The 19956-nt window shown below is 50.0% G+C and overlaps 2 protein-coding genes across 5 annotated transcripts in view; one reads left to right on the top strand and one right to left on the bottom strand.

The window, feature by feature from the left end:
* The first annotated feature begins 389 nt into the window (after positions 1-389).
* On the top strand, positions 390-12605 carry SPATA32 (spermatogenesis associated 32). The gene is made up of 14 exons (XM_069076844.1): positions 390-444; positions 2461-2515; positions 2827-3264; positions 3644-3701; positions 4146-5230; positions 7571-7625; positions 8267-8403; positions 8639-8745; positions 9161-9304; positions 9817-9888; positions 11454-11574; positions 11895-12079; positions 12212-12367; positions 12460-12605. Exons 1-14 carry the CDS (start codon positions 390-392, stop codon positions 12603-12605), a joined length of 2814 nt encoding a protein of 937 aa, XP_068932945.1.
* A 124-nt stretch (positions 12606-12729) lies between these two features.
* The window catches only part of FMNL1 (formin like 1), a 57720-nt gene continuing 50493 nt past the window's right edge, over positions 12730-19956 (bottom strand). For 3 of the 4 annotated variants that reach the window (XM_069076182.1, XM_069076183.1, XM_069076184.1), the window contains 9 exons: positions 19638-19872; positions 19196-19264; positions 17831-17911; positions 17543-17672; positions 17080-17243; positions 16278-16379; positions 14719-14817; positions 14195-14315; positions 12730-13333 (listed from right to left, as the gene is read on the bottom strand). In XM_069076182.1, coding sequence (XP_068932283.1) covers positions 13230-13333; positions 14195-14315; positions 14719-14817; positions 16278-16379; positions 17080-17243; positions 17543-17672; positions 17831-17911; positions 19196-19264; positions 19638-19872 — 1105 coding nt within the window. In that variant the 3' untranslated portion in view covers positions 12730-13229. Of the gene's footprint in view, positions 13334-13790; positions 13908-14194; positions 14316-14718; positions 14818-16277; positions 16380-17079; positions 17244-17542; positions 17673-17830; positions 17912-19195; positions 19265-19637; positions 19873-19956 lie in introns of all 4 variants that reach the window. The other variant, XM_069076185.1, reaches the window with a different exon arrangement.

Raw genomic sequence — 19956 nt, 5'->3', positions numbered from 1 at the left:
TTCCCAAGAGCAGGGTTAGAAGTGAAAGGACCATCCCGGAGTTAGAGCCGGAAGCAACCGCAGACAAATAGACAGGAGCCTTTGAGTCCAGCCTTTCCTCTCGTTTTTCGTTTTTTCCTGTGATATAGAGAGGTTACGGGATTTACCCATGATCACACTACTATTAAAGCGTCCGAGGTGGCATTTGAACTCAGGTCTGTCCTGACCCTTAAGCCCAGCTCTCTATCCACTACATGCTTCCTTTAGGAAGAGAGCAAAGCCAAGGAAGAAGAGGGCCCAGGAAGAATTACCCCGGGCCACCAGCACTGCCCTTCCCACACACCTGGGGCCCTCAGGCTACACCTGCGCCCCACTCGAGGTCCGTACAGACCTTGCCCCTCCCCGCCGTGATGAAAGGTCAACTAGTGAACCCATCCCAGGCCCCCTCCGCTCCCGGAGGTCTGCGTTAGTCACCAAAAGCTCCTTCTAAGAGCCAGTGAAATACACCTTCATCTACATCTACCGCCACCTACAGCTGTTGTCTCCTAAACTCTGGGGAGGATTGGGTTTTCCAGGAAACTCTGACCAACGAGAAGCTATTCCAAAAGTGACCTCTATTTAGAAAGCCAGCATGGCCTAGGTCAGAGCTGGCTTTAGGTGTGGGGCCAGGAAAGCTTGAGTTCAAGTCTTCCCCTCCCCCAAACACACACACACAGACACACACACACACACAGTGTGACCTTGGGTAAATCCCTTAAATTCTCTGTGTTCTTGGCAGCTGTCTAATAGTAAAGAAGGTGCCAGCCTGCTTCAATAGTTTCCTCAATGGGCCAATGAAATCACCAGTCCATTGCCTAACCCTTTAATTGTTGTTGTTTTGTGGAAGGTATGCATGTTTCCTCACAATCCCTACTAGTATTACTACTACCCTCTCCAGTCTAGCTGGGATTATGGTTGTCCCCTTCTTTCTCTTCCTACCCCCACCCCACCTCACAACCGCCTCTACCACCAAAAATCAGGCCCAGTTATGAAGAAACCACAGAAATCGTCGGACTAGGAGTCCCTTTTCCCTCCTCACTCAAAGACTGGGATACAGTCACACACTAAAGGCATGTGACAACATTTTTTAAGATCTGGTGACCAAGAATCCTGATGCCTGACCCCTGGTCTCTGATCTCTGACTCAGTCCCACAGAGTTAGAGCTAATTAGAGCTAGAAACCAGCTCCATTGCTTATGTAGCATCTAAAATGAGGTTATTATTTGTAAAATACTTAGCACAGTGTCTGGCACATACATAGTAGAAGCTTAATAAATGCTTGTTCCCTTTCCTGCCTCCCCCCACCCCACCCCCATAGTCCTTAACTGACCTGACCCTCCAGTCAGAGAACCCAGGATGGTTCCATAACCCAGGATGGCCCTTCAGCCTTGCCGGAAAAAATCCAACTCTGTCTGCCATAGCCTCCTAGCTGGTCCCACTGTCTTTTGATAATTAGGGATAAGGGAAAAGTTTTGCAGATTTCACCACCACCAGTTTCTCATATAAAAAAAAATTACAAACCTTAGGGGAAAGAATAATGAACTTGGGCCTTCCCTTGCCCAGGGGTCATTCTTTCTCCAAGATTTTACTTTTGCCTTTGAAGATGTCAGATTTTTATCTTATCATGCACACACGCACATCTGGTATAGACTGTTAGACATCTTCCCAGATCAAGTAACTAGAGTTAAGACCCTGGGATTGGGGAAGAGAAATGGGTATCGAAGAAGCCCAGATTGATATCATTAAAACTTTCTAGTAGTTCCCCAGTTGTTGTTAGTGTGGGGGAGACTAGAGAAAGCAAATGGGGGGGAGAGAGACAGAAAGAGAGGAATGGAAATGTCAAAAGTCCATATTCATTTAGGAGAAAAAGATATACTTACAACAGTGGTTCTTAATTTAGGAACCTTGAAATTTTTAAGTAAACATTTTGATAACTATATTTTAATGTAATTGGTTTCCTTTGTAAATACTATATATTTTATTTGATGCATTTGAAAATATTATCCTGAGGCACAGGCATTACCACACTGCCAAACTCAGAAAAAGTGTTTTAAGGTTAAAAACTCCTCTAAGCCTGAAAGTGTAATATGGGGCCCTAAGTGGGCAAAGACTTCTGCAAGTTTAGGGGATAAAGATATCAAGCTGAGAGACAGACTAGTAATGAGATGGAAATGGAAGATGGATTTGAGATAAATGATGGAGGGAAAGAGAACAGGAGGATGAAATGGGGTCATGGAGTAGAGATCAGAGACAGAAAGGCAGAAAATAATAAGACAGAGACCAAGAATGGGGTGGAGGGTGGGAAATTGGTTTGAGATGAGAGTTGGGAATAATAGGGTTGAGCCTGATGGAAGGTGAAGCTAGGGAAAAGGATAAAAGATAAGGCTGCCTTCTCACAAGCATTCTTCGATGAACTTTTCACATTTTCCCCATCTTTAACTAGGTGTCAATGGATTTCCTTGCTGTAGTAAGAAGTCTGTGGAGGTGGTGGAGACACAGTGAGGCCCAGACCCATCCCTAACCTCAATTTTCCTCATGCTCCACCCCACCCCCAACATCAGCTGCCATCCCAAGGTCCCACCCCCTCCTGCCCTGTCTCCCCACCCTGTTCCTAATCCCATCCTCACCCCACACCCCAAACACAACTCCAGAAACTTGAACCCGGCCCACCTGGGAGAGGGGGAAGAAAAGAAGAAAAGGGCTCCCCCTCCCCAAGCCTTCTCCTCAGTCCCTTCGGTGATTATCGGAAGCTTCCCAGGAGACTAGGAACTCAAGACTAGAAAGCCCATAACCCCTTTTGCTCTTATAGGAGGATCCTGAAGGGGAAAGGGAGTGATGGGGACCAACTCCACAGCCTCCCCTTCTATGACGAGTACAGACGCGCCGAGTGCACGTCTGCATTCACTTCAGGGGCTGCTCCCAAGTGCCCCGCTGACTTCTCCTACAAGGAGGAATTCAAGGCCAAGCCCTTTGGGGGCTATGACGCTCTTAGCCAGCAAGGGTCAGATCTCAGGAGGGCCGCAGAGGAGGAGTTGGAGGAGGAGGAGTTGGAGGAGGAGTTGGAGGAGGAGGAGGAGGAGGAGTTGGAGGAATTGGAGGAGGAGTTGGAGGAGGAGTTGGAGGAGGAGGAGGAGGAGTTGGAGGAGGAGGAGGAGTTGGAGGGGGGTAACAAAGAAGAGAGCAGCACAGCTCCAAACAAGTCTTTTGTGGTGGCGGTGGCGGTGGCAAACTGGGGCACAAAAGCAGGGTGAGCTAAAGACCTCTCCTCATCCTGCCTTCCACCCACCCTTCACACACCTGCTCCCTCCCTCTTAGGCTGTCAGACCTGCCGAGGGGCCCCAGTGGGAAGTGGGCTGGGCGGGGCTGGGTGGGTTACAAGAGTTCCTTGAGAGTCAGACCCAGAACTTAGGGGAGACTCTTAGGAGTCAATCACTCCCCCTCCCACCCTGGAAGTTAGGAAGTTAGACCTCTCCCCAGCCTCCTGGCAAGTGGCAGAGGAAGAGGGCCCAAGGGCACCCAGGAAACTTAAGGAGGAAGCTGTGATGCCCAACCCCCCCACACACACATACATATAACCTGTTGTTTCTTGCCCCCAGCTCAGCGACCACCTTTTTTATTTTTTCCAGTGCTGACTTTCAGGACGACCCTGATCCCCAGCCTGAGCCTGTGGAAGATGAGATAGAGGTAACAGAGAGTCAAATTGTTGTTGGGGTGGGGGACCCTCGTTTCTGGGGACATCTCTCCTGGGATGGGAGGTAGTCAAAGGTAGTGTCTGTTTTCCAACTTGAAAGCCATCCCTCAGTTCCTCCTCTCTCCTACTGACCAGTGGAGTCCTTGAAGAGGGGTTGGCAGTCTTCCTAGACCATAGTGCCTGCCCTTTGCCCACTCTGAGATCTCGCTGCCCAGCTCCCAGGGCCTTTCTGCCTGCTGTGTCCCCACATGTGCATCACCATCACCCTTAACCCTTGGCCACTTGCCCCAAGGAGTTAGACCAGATAGGAGTGGTGGAGCAGACCTGCCCTTGAGGTAGGGGAAGGGAAGGAGGAGAAAGAGGAAACACTGTTGGCACCAGTGTGTGTGTCTGTGTTGGGGAAGGGAGGGTGGCCCATGGGCTCTTGCCCTCTGCAGCTGTTAGATGACAGCCTTGACCTGGAAGCAGAACAGGACCTAGAGTCAGAGTCTGAGTTGGAGTCCGAACTGGAACCAGACCCTCACCTGCTCCCAGAGTCAGAGTCAGAGCTAGAAGATGAAGTCCCTGTCCCAGTCAGCGTCTTTGTTCAAACCTCCAATCTGGCATTCAGCCTGGCCCCGAAGAATGTGCCCTCGGGACCCAGAGTAAATGTCCAGATCCAGACAGCTGTTGGGCCAAAGGGAACGTTGGAGTTAAGTATTTCCCAAGAGCCTCAGAGCCCAGAGCCCACAAGGGTAAAGGATGGTCTGCACCATACATTCCGATCAGTCTTTGTGCAAACCTCCAAGCACCTGTTTCGGATGGACAAGCTGATACAAGCATCCGACCATAGCCTCAAGCAGCCATTAGGGATAGGGCGCCACCCATTCCCAATGCGAGACTGGCCTTTCCAGAAATCTGTAGGAAGAACCTCCAGGGAAAGCCTGCTCTCTGCCAACAAATTGTCTAAGATGTTCATGGAGGACGTTAGAGTCCAAACCTCTCACCCAAGTTTGGGCATTGAAGGTTTCCCACCCCAAACCCCCATTCAAGCATTACTACCAGAAAGGTCGCCCTCAGGAGCCCAGTCATTATCTTCCCGAAACTTCTCTGCTAAATTCTCAGAGCCATTGGACTTCAGATTGCTAGACTCTCGTCCAACCTCTGCCAGCCTTCCCCCAGCTCTGGTTTCTAGCACTCTGACCTCCCGAAATTCCTCTGCCACAGAGCTAATACTGGATTCCAAAGCTCTGATTTCCTTCAAGTCTTCTCCAGGGCTGAGAACGGGTTCGATATCACCCATGACCCAAGGGTCGACCACGGACCTTTCCATTGCAACTGAGCAGCCAGGCTCACCTTTGCCCCTCCTAAAGCCACCAGAAGCAGGGGAGCCTCAAAAGTCCATCAGCCAGGAATTTGCCCTGAAGTCAGGCTATGCCCTGAACATGACCAAGTCAGCCTCAGAAAGAGCATCCATGGAAGGGGAAGTTAACCATCTCCAGTCTCCATCTTTAGCTCCAGTATCATCAGGACCTTGGAAAGAGTAAGTAGAATCCTAGTTCCCACCAGACCTTCAAGACCTCATTTGTATATGTGTATATATTTGTGTTCTTTTGGGGAGGAGTAGCAGAAGAAGAACTGATGAATTGTCCATTTCCTCTCACATGGGAGCATACCTAACACTACCCCATCCCCTACAGAAGGGGTAAAGGGATAGAAGATGGAAGGTCAGGTAGGGGCAAGGACACAGAATCATGCTACATAGAAATAACATAGGTGGTGGAGGAGGGAGGAACAAGGTGATGGGAGCTAAGGAACCCCTGGAACCATGAAGAATGAGGGCAATGAGGCCCAGAGTTCCAGCTGTTCCACATATATAAGGGGTGGAGGAGGGAAGGTAATCATTTCCATGGTGTTCAGACGCTTTTCTAAAAGAGAACCCCCTGGCCCAGATGGATAAATTCCTTCCCCTATCCCACCCTAAGACTCTTGCCTGGCTCTTTGCCTGGGCCAGGATTGACTATAATACATCCATGGCCTCTAGGGTGAGGAGGGAGCCAAGGTCCGGGGCATGGAGGGGGGTGCAGAGCCTACGGACCAGTGGTTCCTCTCCCAGTGCTTCGTGGGAATAAACAGACACAGACACAGATGGACATCCAACTCCCAGAGCCTTGGAGGTAGGGGGGATATTAACTCCCCCATTTCCCTGCTGCCCACTCCCCACTGCCCCCAGCAAGGAGAGGCTGCCCTTCTCTCCTCTGGTGGTGGAAAGGGTCTGAGACTCCCATGATTCTGTCTCTCTTATGTTGCAGCTCCAGGTCAAGAATCAGAAGTGGGAACCCACTATTCCTACATATACATTTTAAGCTGTCACCCTCACATCATATCCCAAAAATGCTTAGCCAAAGATCAATAAACCCTCCAGTGGTGGCTCTCCCCACCGGCTCTGCTTTTTTGTCCTGAGGCTCCTGGAAAGAGGGAGCTTGAATTTGCTCCTTTCCAGCTGTGACATTCTTTTTTTTCTGCTCTTTTTTTAGTTTTTGGTATTTTTTTAGGGAACCCCTCCCCAATTTCCCTTCCCCCACCATGAGCTTCCCCTAGGTCCCACCTGGCTAGTATTGCCCACCGAATTTTTTGGGGGAAAGATTACTGGATTTAGAGTCAAAGGACCAACCCTCAAATTCCTGGTATGACCTTGAGCAAGCCTCTAAAGCTTCTCTGGGCCTCAGTTTCCCCATAAGGCAAACAAGGGAGTCAGACTCAGTGCTCTAAATCCATAATTTTGTGATTTATACTTTGGCTATTTTTAAAGTGGACATACAGGGGCAGCTAGGTGGCACAGTGAATAGAGCACCGGCCCTGGAGTTCAGATTCAGCCTCAGACACTTAACACAAAAAATAGCTATGTGACTTTGGGCAAGTCACTTAACCTCAATTGCCCTTCAAAAAGCAAAAAAAGAAAAAAGAAAGTGGATATACCACTTCACCTGAGCTGCTTGTGATGGAGGAGGTCATCCCTATCCCCTGAGGCTGGGGCCCCAGGGGAGGTTCCTTTTGGGGCAAAGTAGAGTGTAGAGTGGGGTAGGCTAGCTTTTTTAGAGACTTTGGCTTTAGGATTAAAATCCTCAAAAACTGCTAAAGTATACACCTAGACTCAACTTCCTAGAAATGGGGTCTGTGGGACTGAGAGAGACATCAGTGCATAGAATCCTAGGGTTGAGAGGATCCTACTGCAATCCCAAAGCTAGAGAAAAGATATGGGGGAAAAGAAATGAAAAGAGAAGGAAAGAGGAGAGGGAGCCAAGGGGAAAAAAAGGATTTCTGGGAGCTTGGCATATGGCACAGGAGGTCAGGCAGAGGGAGCAGAGAGAGGAGTAGGGCAGAGGGACGAGGAAGAAGGGGACAAGAAGTCGAAAGAAGGAAAATGAGACAGAAGGGGGAAGAGGAAGAAACTCAGAGGTGAGTGGCTGGGAGAGTTCAGAAGCCAGACATGAGCAGAGAGGAGCAGGCTCCTTTGCCCTGGCCCAGACTCATCTCTCTGGGTTTTCTGGTAGCAGGGAGGGCCAGGATCATGATGGTTTAGGGTGGGGGTGGAGAGCCCTTCATCTTGGTATGATGTTAAGAGCCCTGGCCTGGAGGTTACCATGTGACCTCCAGGTCTGACCTGCCACCAATTAACTAACTCTCTGACCTTGAACAAGTCACATCATTTATTTTTACTAATCTCTAATTGAAATTTGGCATTGCCCTTCAACAATCTGAAAACATTCTTCTGAGAAAGTATATCCCTAGGCTTCATCAGAGAGCCAAAAGGGGGTCCGTGACACCAAAAAAGTTCGAAGGCCTTTTCCAATTCTAAGATCCTTATGAATCCAAATTGCAGGTGGTCACCCTCAGAGGACCTCCAGGAAATCCACAGTGATACAGAAATGGTACAGGTGAGGCTCTGATCCTCCCACCTTCCTTTTTCCTCTGAAGATAATGATGGAGTGCTTCTGTTCTCCAAATTTCTCAAGACTTCAGGCAGAGTACACCTACCCATATAACCTTCCCAACCTGGGTCCCCCAAAGAGGGCACACTACACAGATGGGAAAATTGGACCGAAACCTCAGGGCTTCTACTGGCTAAGTCCCCATGACTGCTGAGGCTACAGTTTGGGGGAAAGGGGGCATTAGGGTCATTCTTCACCTTCCTCACAAGCCCCCTAAGGACACAACAGCCTCTGCTCTTTGAGCCTCAAAAGACTTTTTCTTAGGATCCAAAAACAAAATTGAGTGGAAGTGTGTGGGAAGTTATGTGGGGAGGAGGAGGTTTTATAAGATTTACAGCCAAAATGGTCATCTGATCCACCCCCAGCCCTGTTTTAGAAATGAGGACAGAGGCTCAGAGTCGATGAGTAACTAGCCCCAAACTTCCATGTCAGGGACAGAATTTGAAATCTTCTAACTCCAAACCTTAGGGAGAAGCAGAGTCAGGCATCCTTGCACAGGAGAACCACTTTTGTTTTAAGGGTTTGGGTTTGAGGCCAAAGACAAGAAGGGTTCCTGTGGGCTATTGGTTAGTACACTGTTGTGCCAGATGGACCCAGGGTCTTTGGAGGCTGAGATGGGGGAAGACCCAACGGATCTAACCCCAAATGTGAAGAAGGAACTTTTGGCCTCTTGGACTACCCAGCAGGCTCGGGGAAGGCCTGATAGAGGAGCCAAGCCTCAGAGGTGAGGGCTGGGGGGTTGGCATATGGCAGGGGAGGAGGAGACCTCAGAAAGATGGGGAGGGACTTTGCTTCCCCAGATTCCTGTCCCTAGAGTATTGGGAGGACTAGCAGTAGTTGGGGGCTGGTTGATGATGGACCCCAGGACAAAAAAAAAAAGCTATTTGGAGGTGTGTTGGGAGATAGGAGGAGAAAACAGAAAAGCATTCACTCATAGTAAGGCTGTACTTGGGTGTCAGTATTGACAGCCCTCTTGCCAATAGGAGACGGGACCTCTCTAGTCTCTTTGCACCAGTGGACATCCCTGCTGAATATGAGCATCCCCTGACCTCTCGGCAGGTAGCAGGTGAGGGGAGAGGCTCCCATCTGGAACACAGGGGTCCTTGGTGGGGAGGAAGGCTTAAGCCAATCTAGTCCCTGGGATGGAGAGGACAGCTAGATGTCCCCAGCTGGGGTGGAAGGTAATAGAGCTGTGTATAAAGACCTATGCATATACCACATTTTTTTAATTCTAAGGCTTTAGGTGAGGTCATTTTTTAAAAAAGGGATTATGCAGCAAATCCCTTTGTAAATGGAAGAATGGCTTTCCTTTTATGTAAATCTAGATTTTCATTTATTGGGTTTGTTTAAATGGGACCTACCTTGCTGACCCTTCCCATGCCCTACTTCCAACCCTCTCTCCCCTTTGCCCTTCCCCTTATAATTTTAAGTTTTTAAGGCACCAACTCCCCCCCCCCCCATCCCCACCCCACCCCCAACAGCCTTCCAGGATGTCTTCCAACTGTTTAAACCGGGCTCCCAGGGCAAGTTGGACATGCGGAGCATGAAGGGGGCGCTACGGACTGTTGGCATCCAGCTGAGCCCCCAGGAAGTGTGTGAGGCCCTGCGGCGGGCCGACCTGGATGGTACGTCTGCCCACAGGGCTCTACAAAAAATCCAACTGCCAGAGTCCAGTCTCTCATTATACCCTCACCTGACTTCATTTCCCTTCCCTGCCTTTTAAGTTCCCTCCAGAAAGCGTTCTCTCACTATCCCTGTCCTCCTCCCCCACAGTCATCCTATCTTTCCTCTATTCCCTCCACAAACTTCTAGGCCATAGAAGGTAGTAATAGGTGCTTACATACTTGTGATTGATCTCACTCAATGAATTATGGAAGCAGATGTTACACTTTACTTGTTGTTTTATGCTTGGAGACTGCTGTTTTGGTCCCTGGGTGAGCACCCTGAGCCTCCCTTCAGAGGCTGGATGTTCCCACTCCTCTCCTCTCCCTTCCCCTCCCCAGGAGCAAAAGGCATTTCTGTTTTAGTGTGATCCCCCAGAGCCTAGTACCAACCCATACTCTGGGCCTACCAACCCTCTCCCTGCTCCAAATATACGCATATTCCTGAGCAAACACACTATTTCTCTTCTTCCAAGGTGATGGAGCCGTTGACTTTGAGGACTTTCTTGGGATCCTGACAGACAACCACCGCTTTGCACAATGCATGGGTGAGGAAGCATTTTTTTAATGGGTAGTAGGGTCCAGGAGAGGAAAAACTAAAACCTGCCACACTCTCAGATCCTTAAAAAACAAACCTCACTAGTTCTTAAAAATATTGTCCTGTATTTCTCCTGTCAGTCCAACTCTTAGAATAAGCTGCCTATAACTCAATGCCTCCACTTTCTCTCCTCTCACTTCTTGTCATCAGGCCTCTGAGCTCAGTCAATGAAGCCTTAGCTCTCTCCAAGATAACTCTAGTGATCCTCTTAAGTGCCAAATCTGATTTTTCTCCATCTTCAGTTTCTTCAGCATTCTGACACTGTTAACACCTCTCTGCCTGAATACTTTCTCCTTCGGATTTTTTGTGACCTGTCTCCAAATGTGGAGTTCTCCTCCTACCTGTGACCACTCCTCAGTCTTCCTTTGATGAATTGATCTTCTTCTGCACCCTACCTGCTAACTCAGGGCTCTGTCCTAGATGGTCCTCTCTCTTCCACTTGTTTCTATCCCTTCCTCTTTCCTTCCTCTCTCTATCTCTGGCCTTGTCTCTATCTCTCCCATTGGGTTTAAGATAATAACTCCAGGGGCGGCCAGGTAGCACAGTAAGAGCACAGGCCCCAGTGTCGGGATGACCTGGGGATCGAATCTGGGCTCAGACACTTAGCACCCACCCAGAAACACCTGGCTGTGTAACCTTGAGCAAGTTACTTAACCCCAATTGCTTAAAAAAAAAAGATAACTCCAAAATCTATATATCTACCCTAGTCATTCTGTCCAACTGCCTATTGGTCCTACAGGCATTTCAAATTCAACATGACCAAAACTCCCCATTTCTTCCTCCCCGACTTTTGTTGAGAGCACCACCATCCATGTTTAGGCGTTCATCCTAGACTCCTCATTCTCCTTTACCCCAAATATCTACCCAGTTAGCATGTCCATCAGTGGACTCTCAAATCCCCTTTCTCTCACCACTCACCTGGTCATCACTGTGTAGTTCATGCCTTTATCACCTCTTGCCTAAAAGATTAATTTCTCTCCTGCCTCAAGTCTCTCCCCTCATCAACCCATCCTCCATAAAACTGCCCAAGTGGTGCTCCTAAGAGACCCATTTGATCACATCACTTCCCGGGAAATTTCCTGTTGCCTCTGGATTCAAACAGAAGCACCTGTTATGTAGCCTCTCAAACTTTCAGACTGGGACTCAGCTCACGAAGTCTTCTTTCTGCTGCTCATTCTGTCTCTTACCTTTGCCCAGGCTGTCTCTCCTACCCCCACAACCCCTTCATGCTTATAATATGCTCCTTCACCTCCATCTCTTAGAATAAATCTATTCCCATTATAATTCAGCCCTTTCCTGATGCTTACCCTCCACCCCAGCCTGGTAGTGCCTTCCCACTCAAAAATTACCTTGTTACACAACTACACTAAGACTTTTAGGACATCTCACGTACATGTTGTCTCCTGAACAGACTGTAAGCCCTTTGAGTGCAGGGACCATTTCATTTTTATCTTTGTATCTTAGCAGTGTCAAGAACTTAATAAATGCATGTTAATTGATTTAATACACCTAAAGGTCGGATGAGAAACAGTCGTATCAATGATCCCCATGGTCTGGAAACGCTTTTCTTCGAGATGATGTCTAAGTTTGTGGGTCAGGGGGCATTGTCCCCCAAGTCAGTGGCGGAGGTGGTGAGGTGTGTGGGGCCCAGGCATCTCCCTCCTTATCCAAGCACAACTCCCTTCTGCTCTCTGGTATACCTCTCCCTATATCCTCCCAAGTTATTAAATATTCCTAGCTACTCCTACCCCACCCTGACTATTCAAGACCCCCAGTAGGGGGAGGGGGCCCAAGGCATAGTGCCAACAACCATAGCTGCTGGGGATGGTGGTGCCAGTTTTTGTCCCCCCTCCCCCCAGATCCCCTGAGGAATCTAGAGCCTGGGTTGGGGTGGGGACCATTGCCTAGTGGCCTGCTCCTGCTTGCCCTCCCCACCCCATATCCCACCTCCCCCAGTTACTATACAGACAAGCAGAGAGTGTTGCGAATGAGCTCTTGGTGGAAGGGCCTGGATCACAAACACAACCGAAGCTACCGAACCCGATCACACACAGGCCTCAGCTTCTTCTGCCAGGCCACGCGCTTGGCCGGACTGAACAACCGGCAACTTGCCCGATCCCTGCATAATCTCCGGGACTTGAGTATGGATCTTCCATATTGAAGAGGGGAGCAGTCAGCATGGGAGGAGAACGGCTGAAGGGGGTTCCAGGTGAAGGGGAAGCTCACCTTAGAGGGAGAGAAGTCCTAAAACAAGTCTTCTCCCTGCTACCCAGATGTCCAAGGCCCCTATTCTCAGGTCCCCAACCTGCCCTCTCGGACAAGGTCGACTGAAAGGAGGATTCGAAGCAGAGGCCCCCGACTGACCAACCTGGCCAGGCCATGCAACAAACCCAAGCTCTCTCAACGAGAGGCACCTCGGCGGGCTCCCGGTAAAAGTGAATGGAAAGGGGGCTGGCTGGTTGGCTTGCGCCCAGTGTCCATCATACCTCCCCCGATGCCAATCCTGCTCCTTTCTTTGCAGAGCCCATAGGTCAACGACCACAGTCAGAAGAGGGGACTGCAGAGCTAGGACCAGCTCCCTCCCCACCCACCCTGGTCCAGAGCCAACTCCCTTCCCCACCCCCTGCTACCCCACAGAGTCATTCTTTACCAAATGTTTACCAATGAAACATTTCCTTAGAGAAATTAGTGGCCTGAATTGCATCCTAACCGAGGTGAGGGGGAAGGGGGAAGATGGAGACTGGTACAAATAACACTATCTTCCAAATCCATTTATTCAGTTCCAAGTATAAAAATAAGGTCCCAGGGCTTTCTCCCTCTCCCCTCCCCCCACCCCCATTCCCTACCCCTGTCCTCCCTACCCAGGTCAAGGGCAAAGAGTGGGGAGGCATTTCATAAGTTATAGATGGCAGCCCCACACTGGGCCCTGAGCATGGCCTACATGATGAAAGGTAAAGGGGAGGCAGCACCTAGCATTGGGGGAAAGTGGTAGAGCATTTTCTCATCAAGATACTAAGATCTGAATTGCTGCCCTTCTGTGGTAAGAAGAAGTGCATTTATAGAAGGTTGTCCCCCAGAGACAACCTGGGGGGATCCTGGCAAGCAGGAAAATAAGCATGATTTACCCCCCTTTCCTCATGATTGTTGATGGAAAAGGGGGCCCTCTGTTGGCCCCATGAACAAGCTGGCATGTGCCCGCTAGCTGAGGTGGCTCTGACCTAGGGTGGCCCAATTTCCTGAAGTCCATGGGCACTGGAGAAGAGGAAGGGAGGGATCCAAGCAGCCCAGGGGCTACAGTGCAAGGTCAGGAGTCACCTGCAGGGAAGTGCCAGGGGACTTTCGGCGGGCACTCCGACGGCCTGTATCTGACCTTCTGTACGGCTGATTCCGAAGATCTGTTGGGAGAGGTACAAAGACAGCTTTATCTCTGGACTTTGGCTAGAGGCTAATTTTCCCCCTTTCCTCTCTACTCCATACCACCCAGACTCATGGCTCCTTCACTACCAGTAAGGCCAAATTCATCTATGAATGCTTTCCCCTACCTTGTCAGCTACTGGCAATCCTAACATATCCCGCAGGGAGCCCTCCCTCCCATTCTCCCTCACTGAAAACTTAGCCCGGAGACCAGACATCTTGCTGCTAAGTGGTACTCAGGTTCAGACACAAGACCTAATTCATCCCAACCTCAAGCACGCCAGTGGGGTGAAGGATTAGGGGTCTTCTTTACCTACTCCGAGTCCTGAACATCTGCTACCCTCCTCCCCCAAACCAAGGGGATGGCTGGACCATGGCAGAAGCCAATATTGTTTAGGGAGGGTCAGCCTTCCCCTGGGCCCCCAAACCATCAGGTACCTTGGGTTAGGGTGGGGGTAGGATTCTAGAGGGGGCTCTCGTCACTGAGGCCAGCCTCCAGAAACAGTCGGGATGTCCGCTTGCCCGTGCGGGCAGTGAAAGGCGCTGTCTTCAACACTGAGGTGAGGGGGAAGGGTGGGGACCAGGAGGAGGGAGAAGAGGAGGAGGAAGAAGAAAAGGAAGCCAGAACAGTGTAAAGTATAATCAGAAATGGCAGGATGAGGGGTTCAAGGGAGAACATGCAGGAGCTGACCCCACCCTCTCCTGAATTTGTGGGAGAAGGTGGCTGCCCTGGCACCAGAGAAAGGGAGGCAAGGAGAAAGATAGGACAGAGACAGAATCCAGCCCACACTGCTCTTCACTGGCCGCCCTCCCTCCCCTACTGACTGCCCCCACCCTCTCACCAGTGATAATGTCCTCTATAGCCCCATCACGGTCACTCTCATAAATGAGGGGCTCCTTCTGCTGCTTCCTCTTCAGCTCCGAAATGAGGTCCATTTGTTGCCTTCGGGCCTTGGGAGGGGACTAGATCAGAGGTAATGGGGAGACATGCTTAGATCATCTGGGCCACCCACTCTCACCATCCTGGGCACCCCATTTTTCAGGGAGAGAACTGGGAAGGTGGTGACCACTGGAATGCCCAGGGGGATGGAGTGAGGGGTGGGATGGAGGAGGAAGGGATAGGAAAGAGACACCAGACAGCCCCATCCCCAGAGCAAATGCTTGAAGCCTTCCTGGAGAATGGCAAAACATTTTGCAGGTGTAGACTTTGGTCTCTGTAGGCTATACAAGGGGATGCTGCCCCCCACAACAGACAAGTAGTAAAATGAAGTCGTCACAGAGACCAGCTGTGGTTGGGAGGCGGGGGCAGGGAGGAAAGAAAAATCCAGTGTCTTGACCCCCAAGCATGGTGGGAATCATTCCTCACCTTGGACTCTGCAGGCTCCCCTTCGCCTGCGATGGGAGCCCCGGCCTCCTGGGCCGCAACCTCCTGTTTCTTCCATTGCTCCACCTCCTGCTCTGCTTTCTGGCAGGAGGTAGCATTGGTCAGCAACATGATCATTCCCCTCCCCCCGCAGTCCCCCCACCTCCCTCCAGCCCAGCCAGGATCTCAGTGTCTGCCCCTCCAGGGACTCTAGTCACAAGTAGGGCTCCACCCTAGCTAGCTCCCTCCCAGACTACAGGCCTGGTCTCTCCCCCCTGACCCCTAAGGAGCCTGGCATGGCAGGAGCATCAGCAGAAGCCAGAGGCAGGAATTAGGGGTAGGCAGAGTGGGCAGTCACCTAGGGCACAACGCAATGCTTGAATTTTTTTTTAATGGCTCTATTTTAATTAATTTTGCTTTTTGGAGGGGGAAGGGCAGGGCAATTGGGGTTAAGTGACTTGCCCAGTGTCACATGGCTAGTAAGTATTAAGTGTCTGAGGCCAGATCTGAACTCAGGTCCTCCTGACTTCAGGGCCAGTGCTCTATTCACTGTGCCACCTAGCCATCCCAATGGCTTTATTTTTAATGCCAGAAAATACAACACAGCTATGCATATTTTTTTTATTTACAAATTTTGTTCAATCAGAAATAGGCAGTGAAAAAAATAGGCAAAGCCAGCTTTCTTTTCAGAATCAAAATGTAGAATAAATGGAAAAAAATTATGGTGGTATGAATATTTATTTTGATAGGCAGCTGCGTAGCTAGAGCTCCAAATCCTGCCTCAAAGACACTAACTGTGTGACCCTGGGCAAATCACTTAAACCCTCTCAGCCTCAGTTTTCTTATCTGTAAAATGGGATAATAATAGCACCCTCCTCACAGGATTATCATGAAGATCAAATTTCATATTATATATATATATAAGTATTTTATATTACATATTTATACATATATACTTAAAGCACTTTGCTAATGTTAAGATGCTATATAAGTACGAGCTATTAGCTAGTCTTATAAAGCTCAGAGGCTCTAGTAAACAGTCACAGATAATGGGTACAATTTTCAAACCTCACTTAAAACACACACTGTGGAAAAGGGGTGGGTGGAAGCTAGGTGGCACCATAGTGCACAGAGCAGGGCCTTGTCAACACTTACTAGCTGTGTGACCCTGGGCAAGTCACTTACCCCTGACCGCCTCCAAAGCCAGAAAAAAACAAACAACCACCAAGGCTTTGTCCTGGAAGCCACAGTCACAAGTATATTAACAGGTCATATTTATATAGCATTTTAAGGTTTTACATTCTCAACTATTCTATGTGGTGTAGGTACTATTATGCCTATTTTATAGATGAGGAAACTGAGGATGAGACTGAGGTTTGCCCAGAATCACTCACTAATGTGTGAGGAGGGTTTTTAAACCCAAGACTTCCTGACTCCCAAGTCCGATACTCTACAATTGTGTCCCATAGAAAATGGATGCTGCTTGGCCCAGACATTCCCATAACCACAGGACTTCTTGGTGGTCACATAGCCCCTCTCCTTCCCAAGTCCCTCCCCAATACCTTATAGGCTTTGACGAAGCGACTGAACACAGGAAAGAACATAGATGGAGAGGTCGTCTTGGGATTCTCCCCAAAGTACTCCACCACAGATTCATACGCTTCCTGTAGAGAGGATCCTCCCCTCAGTCTGATGTATTACCTCCCCAGCTGACCCCCGTCCCCTCCTGTCCAGCCTCCACCTCCCCAGCTGACCCCTGTCCCCTCCTGTCCGGCCTCTACCTCCCCAGCTGACCCCTGATCCCTCCAGTCCAGCCTCCACCTCCCCATCTGACTCCCATCCCCTCCAGTCCAGCCTCTACCTCCCCAGCTGACCCCTGTCCCCTCCAGGCTGGGCTCCAGCCCAGGGAAGGAAGTTCTCAAGCATCTTTTCCTGGTTTCAACAGATCTCCATTCCCACTTCCCTCCACCATGGTCCTGACCCTGTAACCCTCTTGTGCCAGCCCCCCAGCCCAGCTATGCCTGGGTCCCACCTCTCTAACCCATCTCTGATATTCCTGAGAAGAAAGTAAGATCCACGAGGCCAGGGAGAGTTTTGTTTTTGGTCTTTACATCTCTGGTGCCCAGCTCATAAGAGATAATGGGATGAAAGGCTCATCCCACTGGGATGCCTCTCTGCCACAGCCCCGTGATGTGTATGTGTGTGTCTGTGTCTGTGTATGTGAGTGTGTGTGTGTGTGTGTGTGTGTGTGTGAATGGAGTGTGTGTGTCCCAATCCCCATGATGTTCCCACGTGCCTGCCCTGTGCACCCACCATTCCCTTCAGCCCCACCCACTGGCACAGAGCCCTGGCCTCTCATCCCACCTGGGCTGTCTTGCCATCGGCCAAGAGCTTCTCCATATTGGGACTGTTGACCTTGAGGAATTCCTTCAACACTGGATTATCATCTTGGCGCATGAACTCCCGCCTTGTCAGCTCCATGCCCCGCTGAAGACCTCGGGTGTCCTGGAGGACGCTGTCTAGGGACACTGGAGAGAGGGTAGGGGAGCGACATGTCAGGGAGAGACAGAAATTCTCTTGCCCTCATTTCTCACCTTTCTTTTTGAGGCCGTCAGGGTTAAGTGACTTTGCCCAGGGTCACATGGTTAGGAAGTGTCTGAGACCAGATTTGAACTCATTTCTTATTTTCCTGCCCACACTCATGGTCGGTCTAGTGTCCAAGCTGCCTGGTTTCCCCCTTCCCCTTGGGTAAACCTTGAGGACTGAGAGGCCAACAAGCAGCAGGGGACCCCTCGACCCTCCCCTCCCCCACCCTCCAGCCCCATACCAGCCCCAGCCTTGTCCAGAAAGTGCAGGTCAGCGTGGAAACAGGTGAGTTTGGGATACTTCTCTCCAATCACCTTCACCAAGTAGTGCAGTAATGTCTGCTTCCGGTCCGTCGACTTCATCTCCAGCAACTGCGGGGAGGGGACCAATGCCAGTGCCCATTGACCAATGCCAAGTCCAGCCCCATGCGCAGCAGAAGGGGACACTCAGGTGTGCCAGGAGAAGCCCCCCTCCCGGATCCCCTCAGATTTCCCTCCCCCTGGCCCAGGGTCCAGCCAAGCCCACTTACTGCATCAAGGCTTTGTAGCCTGAAACCATAGGCCGCCCCGCGTTTACTGCTGTTCATGTAATTCCCAAAGGCCAGGACAATCTGGAGAGAGGAGAGATGGGTAGAGAGAGAAGGAGAAAGAAAGGAAGAGAGAAAAAGGGAGAAAGGAAAGAAAGAGAGAGGGAAAGAGGAGAGAGACAGAGGAAAGGGGGGAGGGAGAGAGACAGGAGAGAGGGAGAGAGAGATGGGAAGAGAGAGAAGAGGAGAGAAAGGAAGAGAGAAAAAGGGAAAAAGGAAAGAGAAAAAGAGGAAAGAGGAGAGAGAGAGAAGAAAGAGAGAGGAGAAAGAGAAGAGAGAGAGGAGAAAGAGAAGAGAGGGAGAGTAGGGGGAGAAGGGGGGGAAAGAGAGAGAGAGAGAGAGAGAGGAGAGAGGAAAGAGAGGAGTGAGAGAAAGAGAGAGAGGAGAAAGAAAGAAGAGAGAGGGAGAAAGAGAGTGTTAGTTCAGCAGGCCCTCTGCCCAAAGGAATTTTTTTTTCCCCCTTAGGAGATAGGGAACAGATTTTTCTATGTTCTGAATGAGTCTTCCCTGGAAGTTCCTTAGGGACAAGGGACCACATCCCCCATTCCCTCAGACTAGGTACTCACTCTCCTTTGTCCCTAGAGGCAGCATGGTATGGAAAGAACCCTAGATTTTAAATCAGAGGACCTAGGTTCAAATTCAAGCTCTGGCACCTAACACCTGTGTGTTAAGGTAGGCCTAGGCCAGTCACTTTGAGTCTTTGGGGTCCATTGATAAAATAGTGGTTTGGATAAGAGCAGACCTTCTTAGCACAATGACAAACATAATGACATAACACTGTGGCAGACTGGGAAACTTACAGACCCCTTCTCAGAATAATGTTTTTAAATGTATCAAATAAAATAGGATTACAAAAGAAATCAATTTTATTGAAAATCATTTAACAAAATATCTTTAAAAAGAAAGTTCATGAACTCCAGGTTAAGAATTCTAGGACTATATGCTCTTTGAGATTTCTTCCAGGGGAAGCTAGGTTGCTCAGTGGATAGACCACTGGCCCTAGAGTCAAATGTGGCTTCAGACACTAGTTCTGTGACCCTGGGCAAGTCACTTAACCCCAATTGCCTCCCCACCCTTACCCCTCCCCCAAAAAAGATTTCTTCCAGCTCTAAATCCCATGATTCCATTCTCTTCTGATTAGGAGGTTCCTGAAGACAGGGATTCTATCACCATCGCCGCCACCACCACCACACTCCATCAGACTGGAAACTTCCTAAAAATAGGCCTTGGTCCAGGGCCCAGCACCCAGGAAATGCCATCTGTTTGACAAGCATAGACCCCATTACTTCTCTTCCTCCATCCCCTTACCTCTAAGATGTTTCGGAGCTTATCAGAAGACTTGAGGGATATGGACGCGGCGATAATGGCATTCAGTTGCTGTAGGAAGGGAAACCAAGGGTGAGGTGTTGGGCGGATGGGGAGGAAACGGAATTGCAGCCTTCTGACTCTAAAGTCAGGCAGCAGCAGATAATTGCTGGCTCAGGGACCTCCACTTTGAAATGCTTTGTAAACTTAAAAGCACTATATAAATGGGAATGTTTATTGTTGGGGTCTGGCTGAGGGCTCCTACTTCTGTCTCCCCAAATGTCCTAAAATGACCCTAGGGATTCTCTCTCACGTCTCAGAGGAGGGGGCTCTGAATTCACCTTCTAAGACAGACCTGGGCCCTCACCAAACACTGGACCCCGACCCTGTAGACTCAAGTATGAAGTCCTTTCCCATCCATCCCAGCCTCCCTGGGGATCCCTACCGGCATCAGCAGCTGAGCAGTGTCGGGAAAGTTGCCCAGGAAAGCCAGAGTGGCCATTCTCTCAGACAGGCGGGGGATGCGGCTGAAGCGCAGCATGAAGCGGTCCTCGTCTGACAGCTCCTCCACTGGTCGCTGCTCCTTCTCGTAGCGTCCGATGAGGCTCAGCTCATACTCCGTGGGGAGGAATCGAGTCAGGAGCTCCAAGAAGTCCAGGCTGAGGGCCTGCAAGTCATACCTGGGCAGGGCAAGGAGGGCATGAGTTATCCCAACATACACACACACACACACACACACACACACACACACACACACACACACA

This window comes from Petaurus breviceps, unplaced genomic scaffold (genome assembly GCF_028583685.1).
Source record: "Petaurus breviceps papuanus isolate PSGF00001 unplaced genomic scaffold, PetGlider_PUasm1.0 90925, whole genome shotgun sequence".
In the NCBI taxonomy this organism is placed as follows: Eukaryota; Metazoa; Chordata; class Mammalia; order Diprotodontia; family Petauridae; genus Petaurus; species Petaurus breviceps.
The sequence above is the reverse complement of the archived record's forward strand: the minus strand, read 5'-3'. Positions and strand labels throughout refer to the sequence as shown.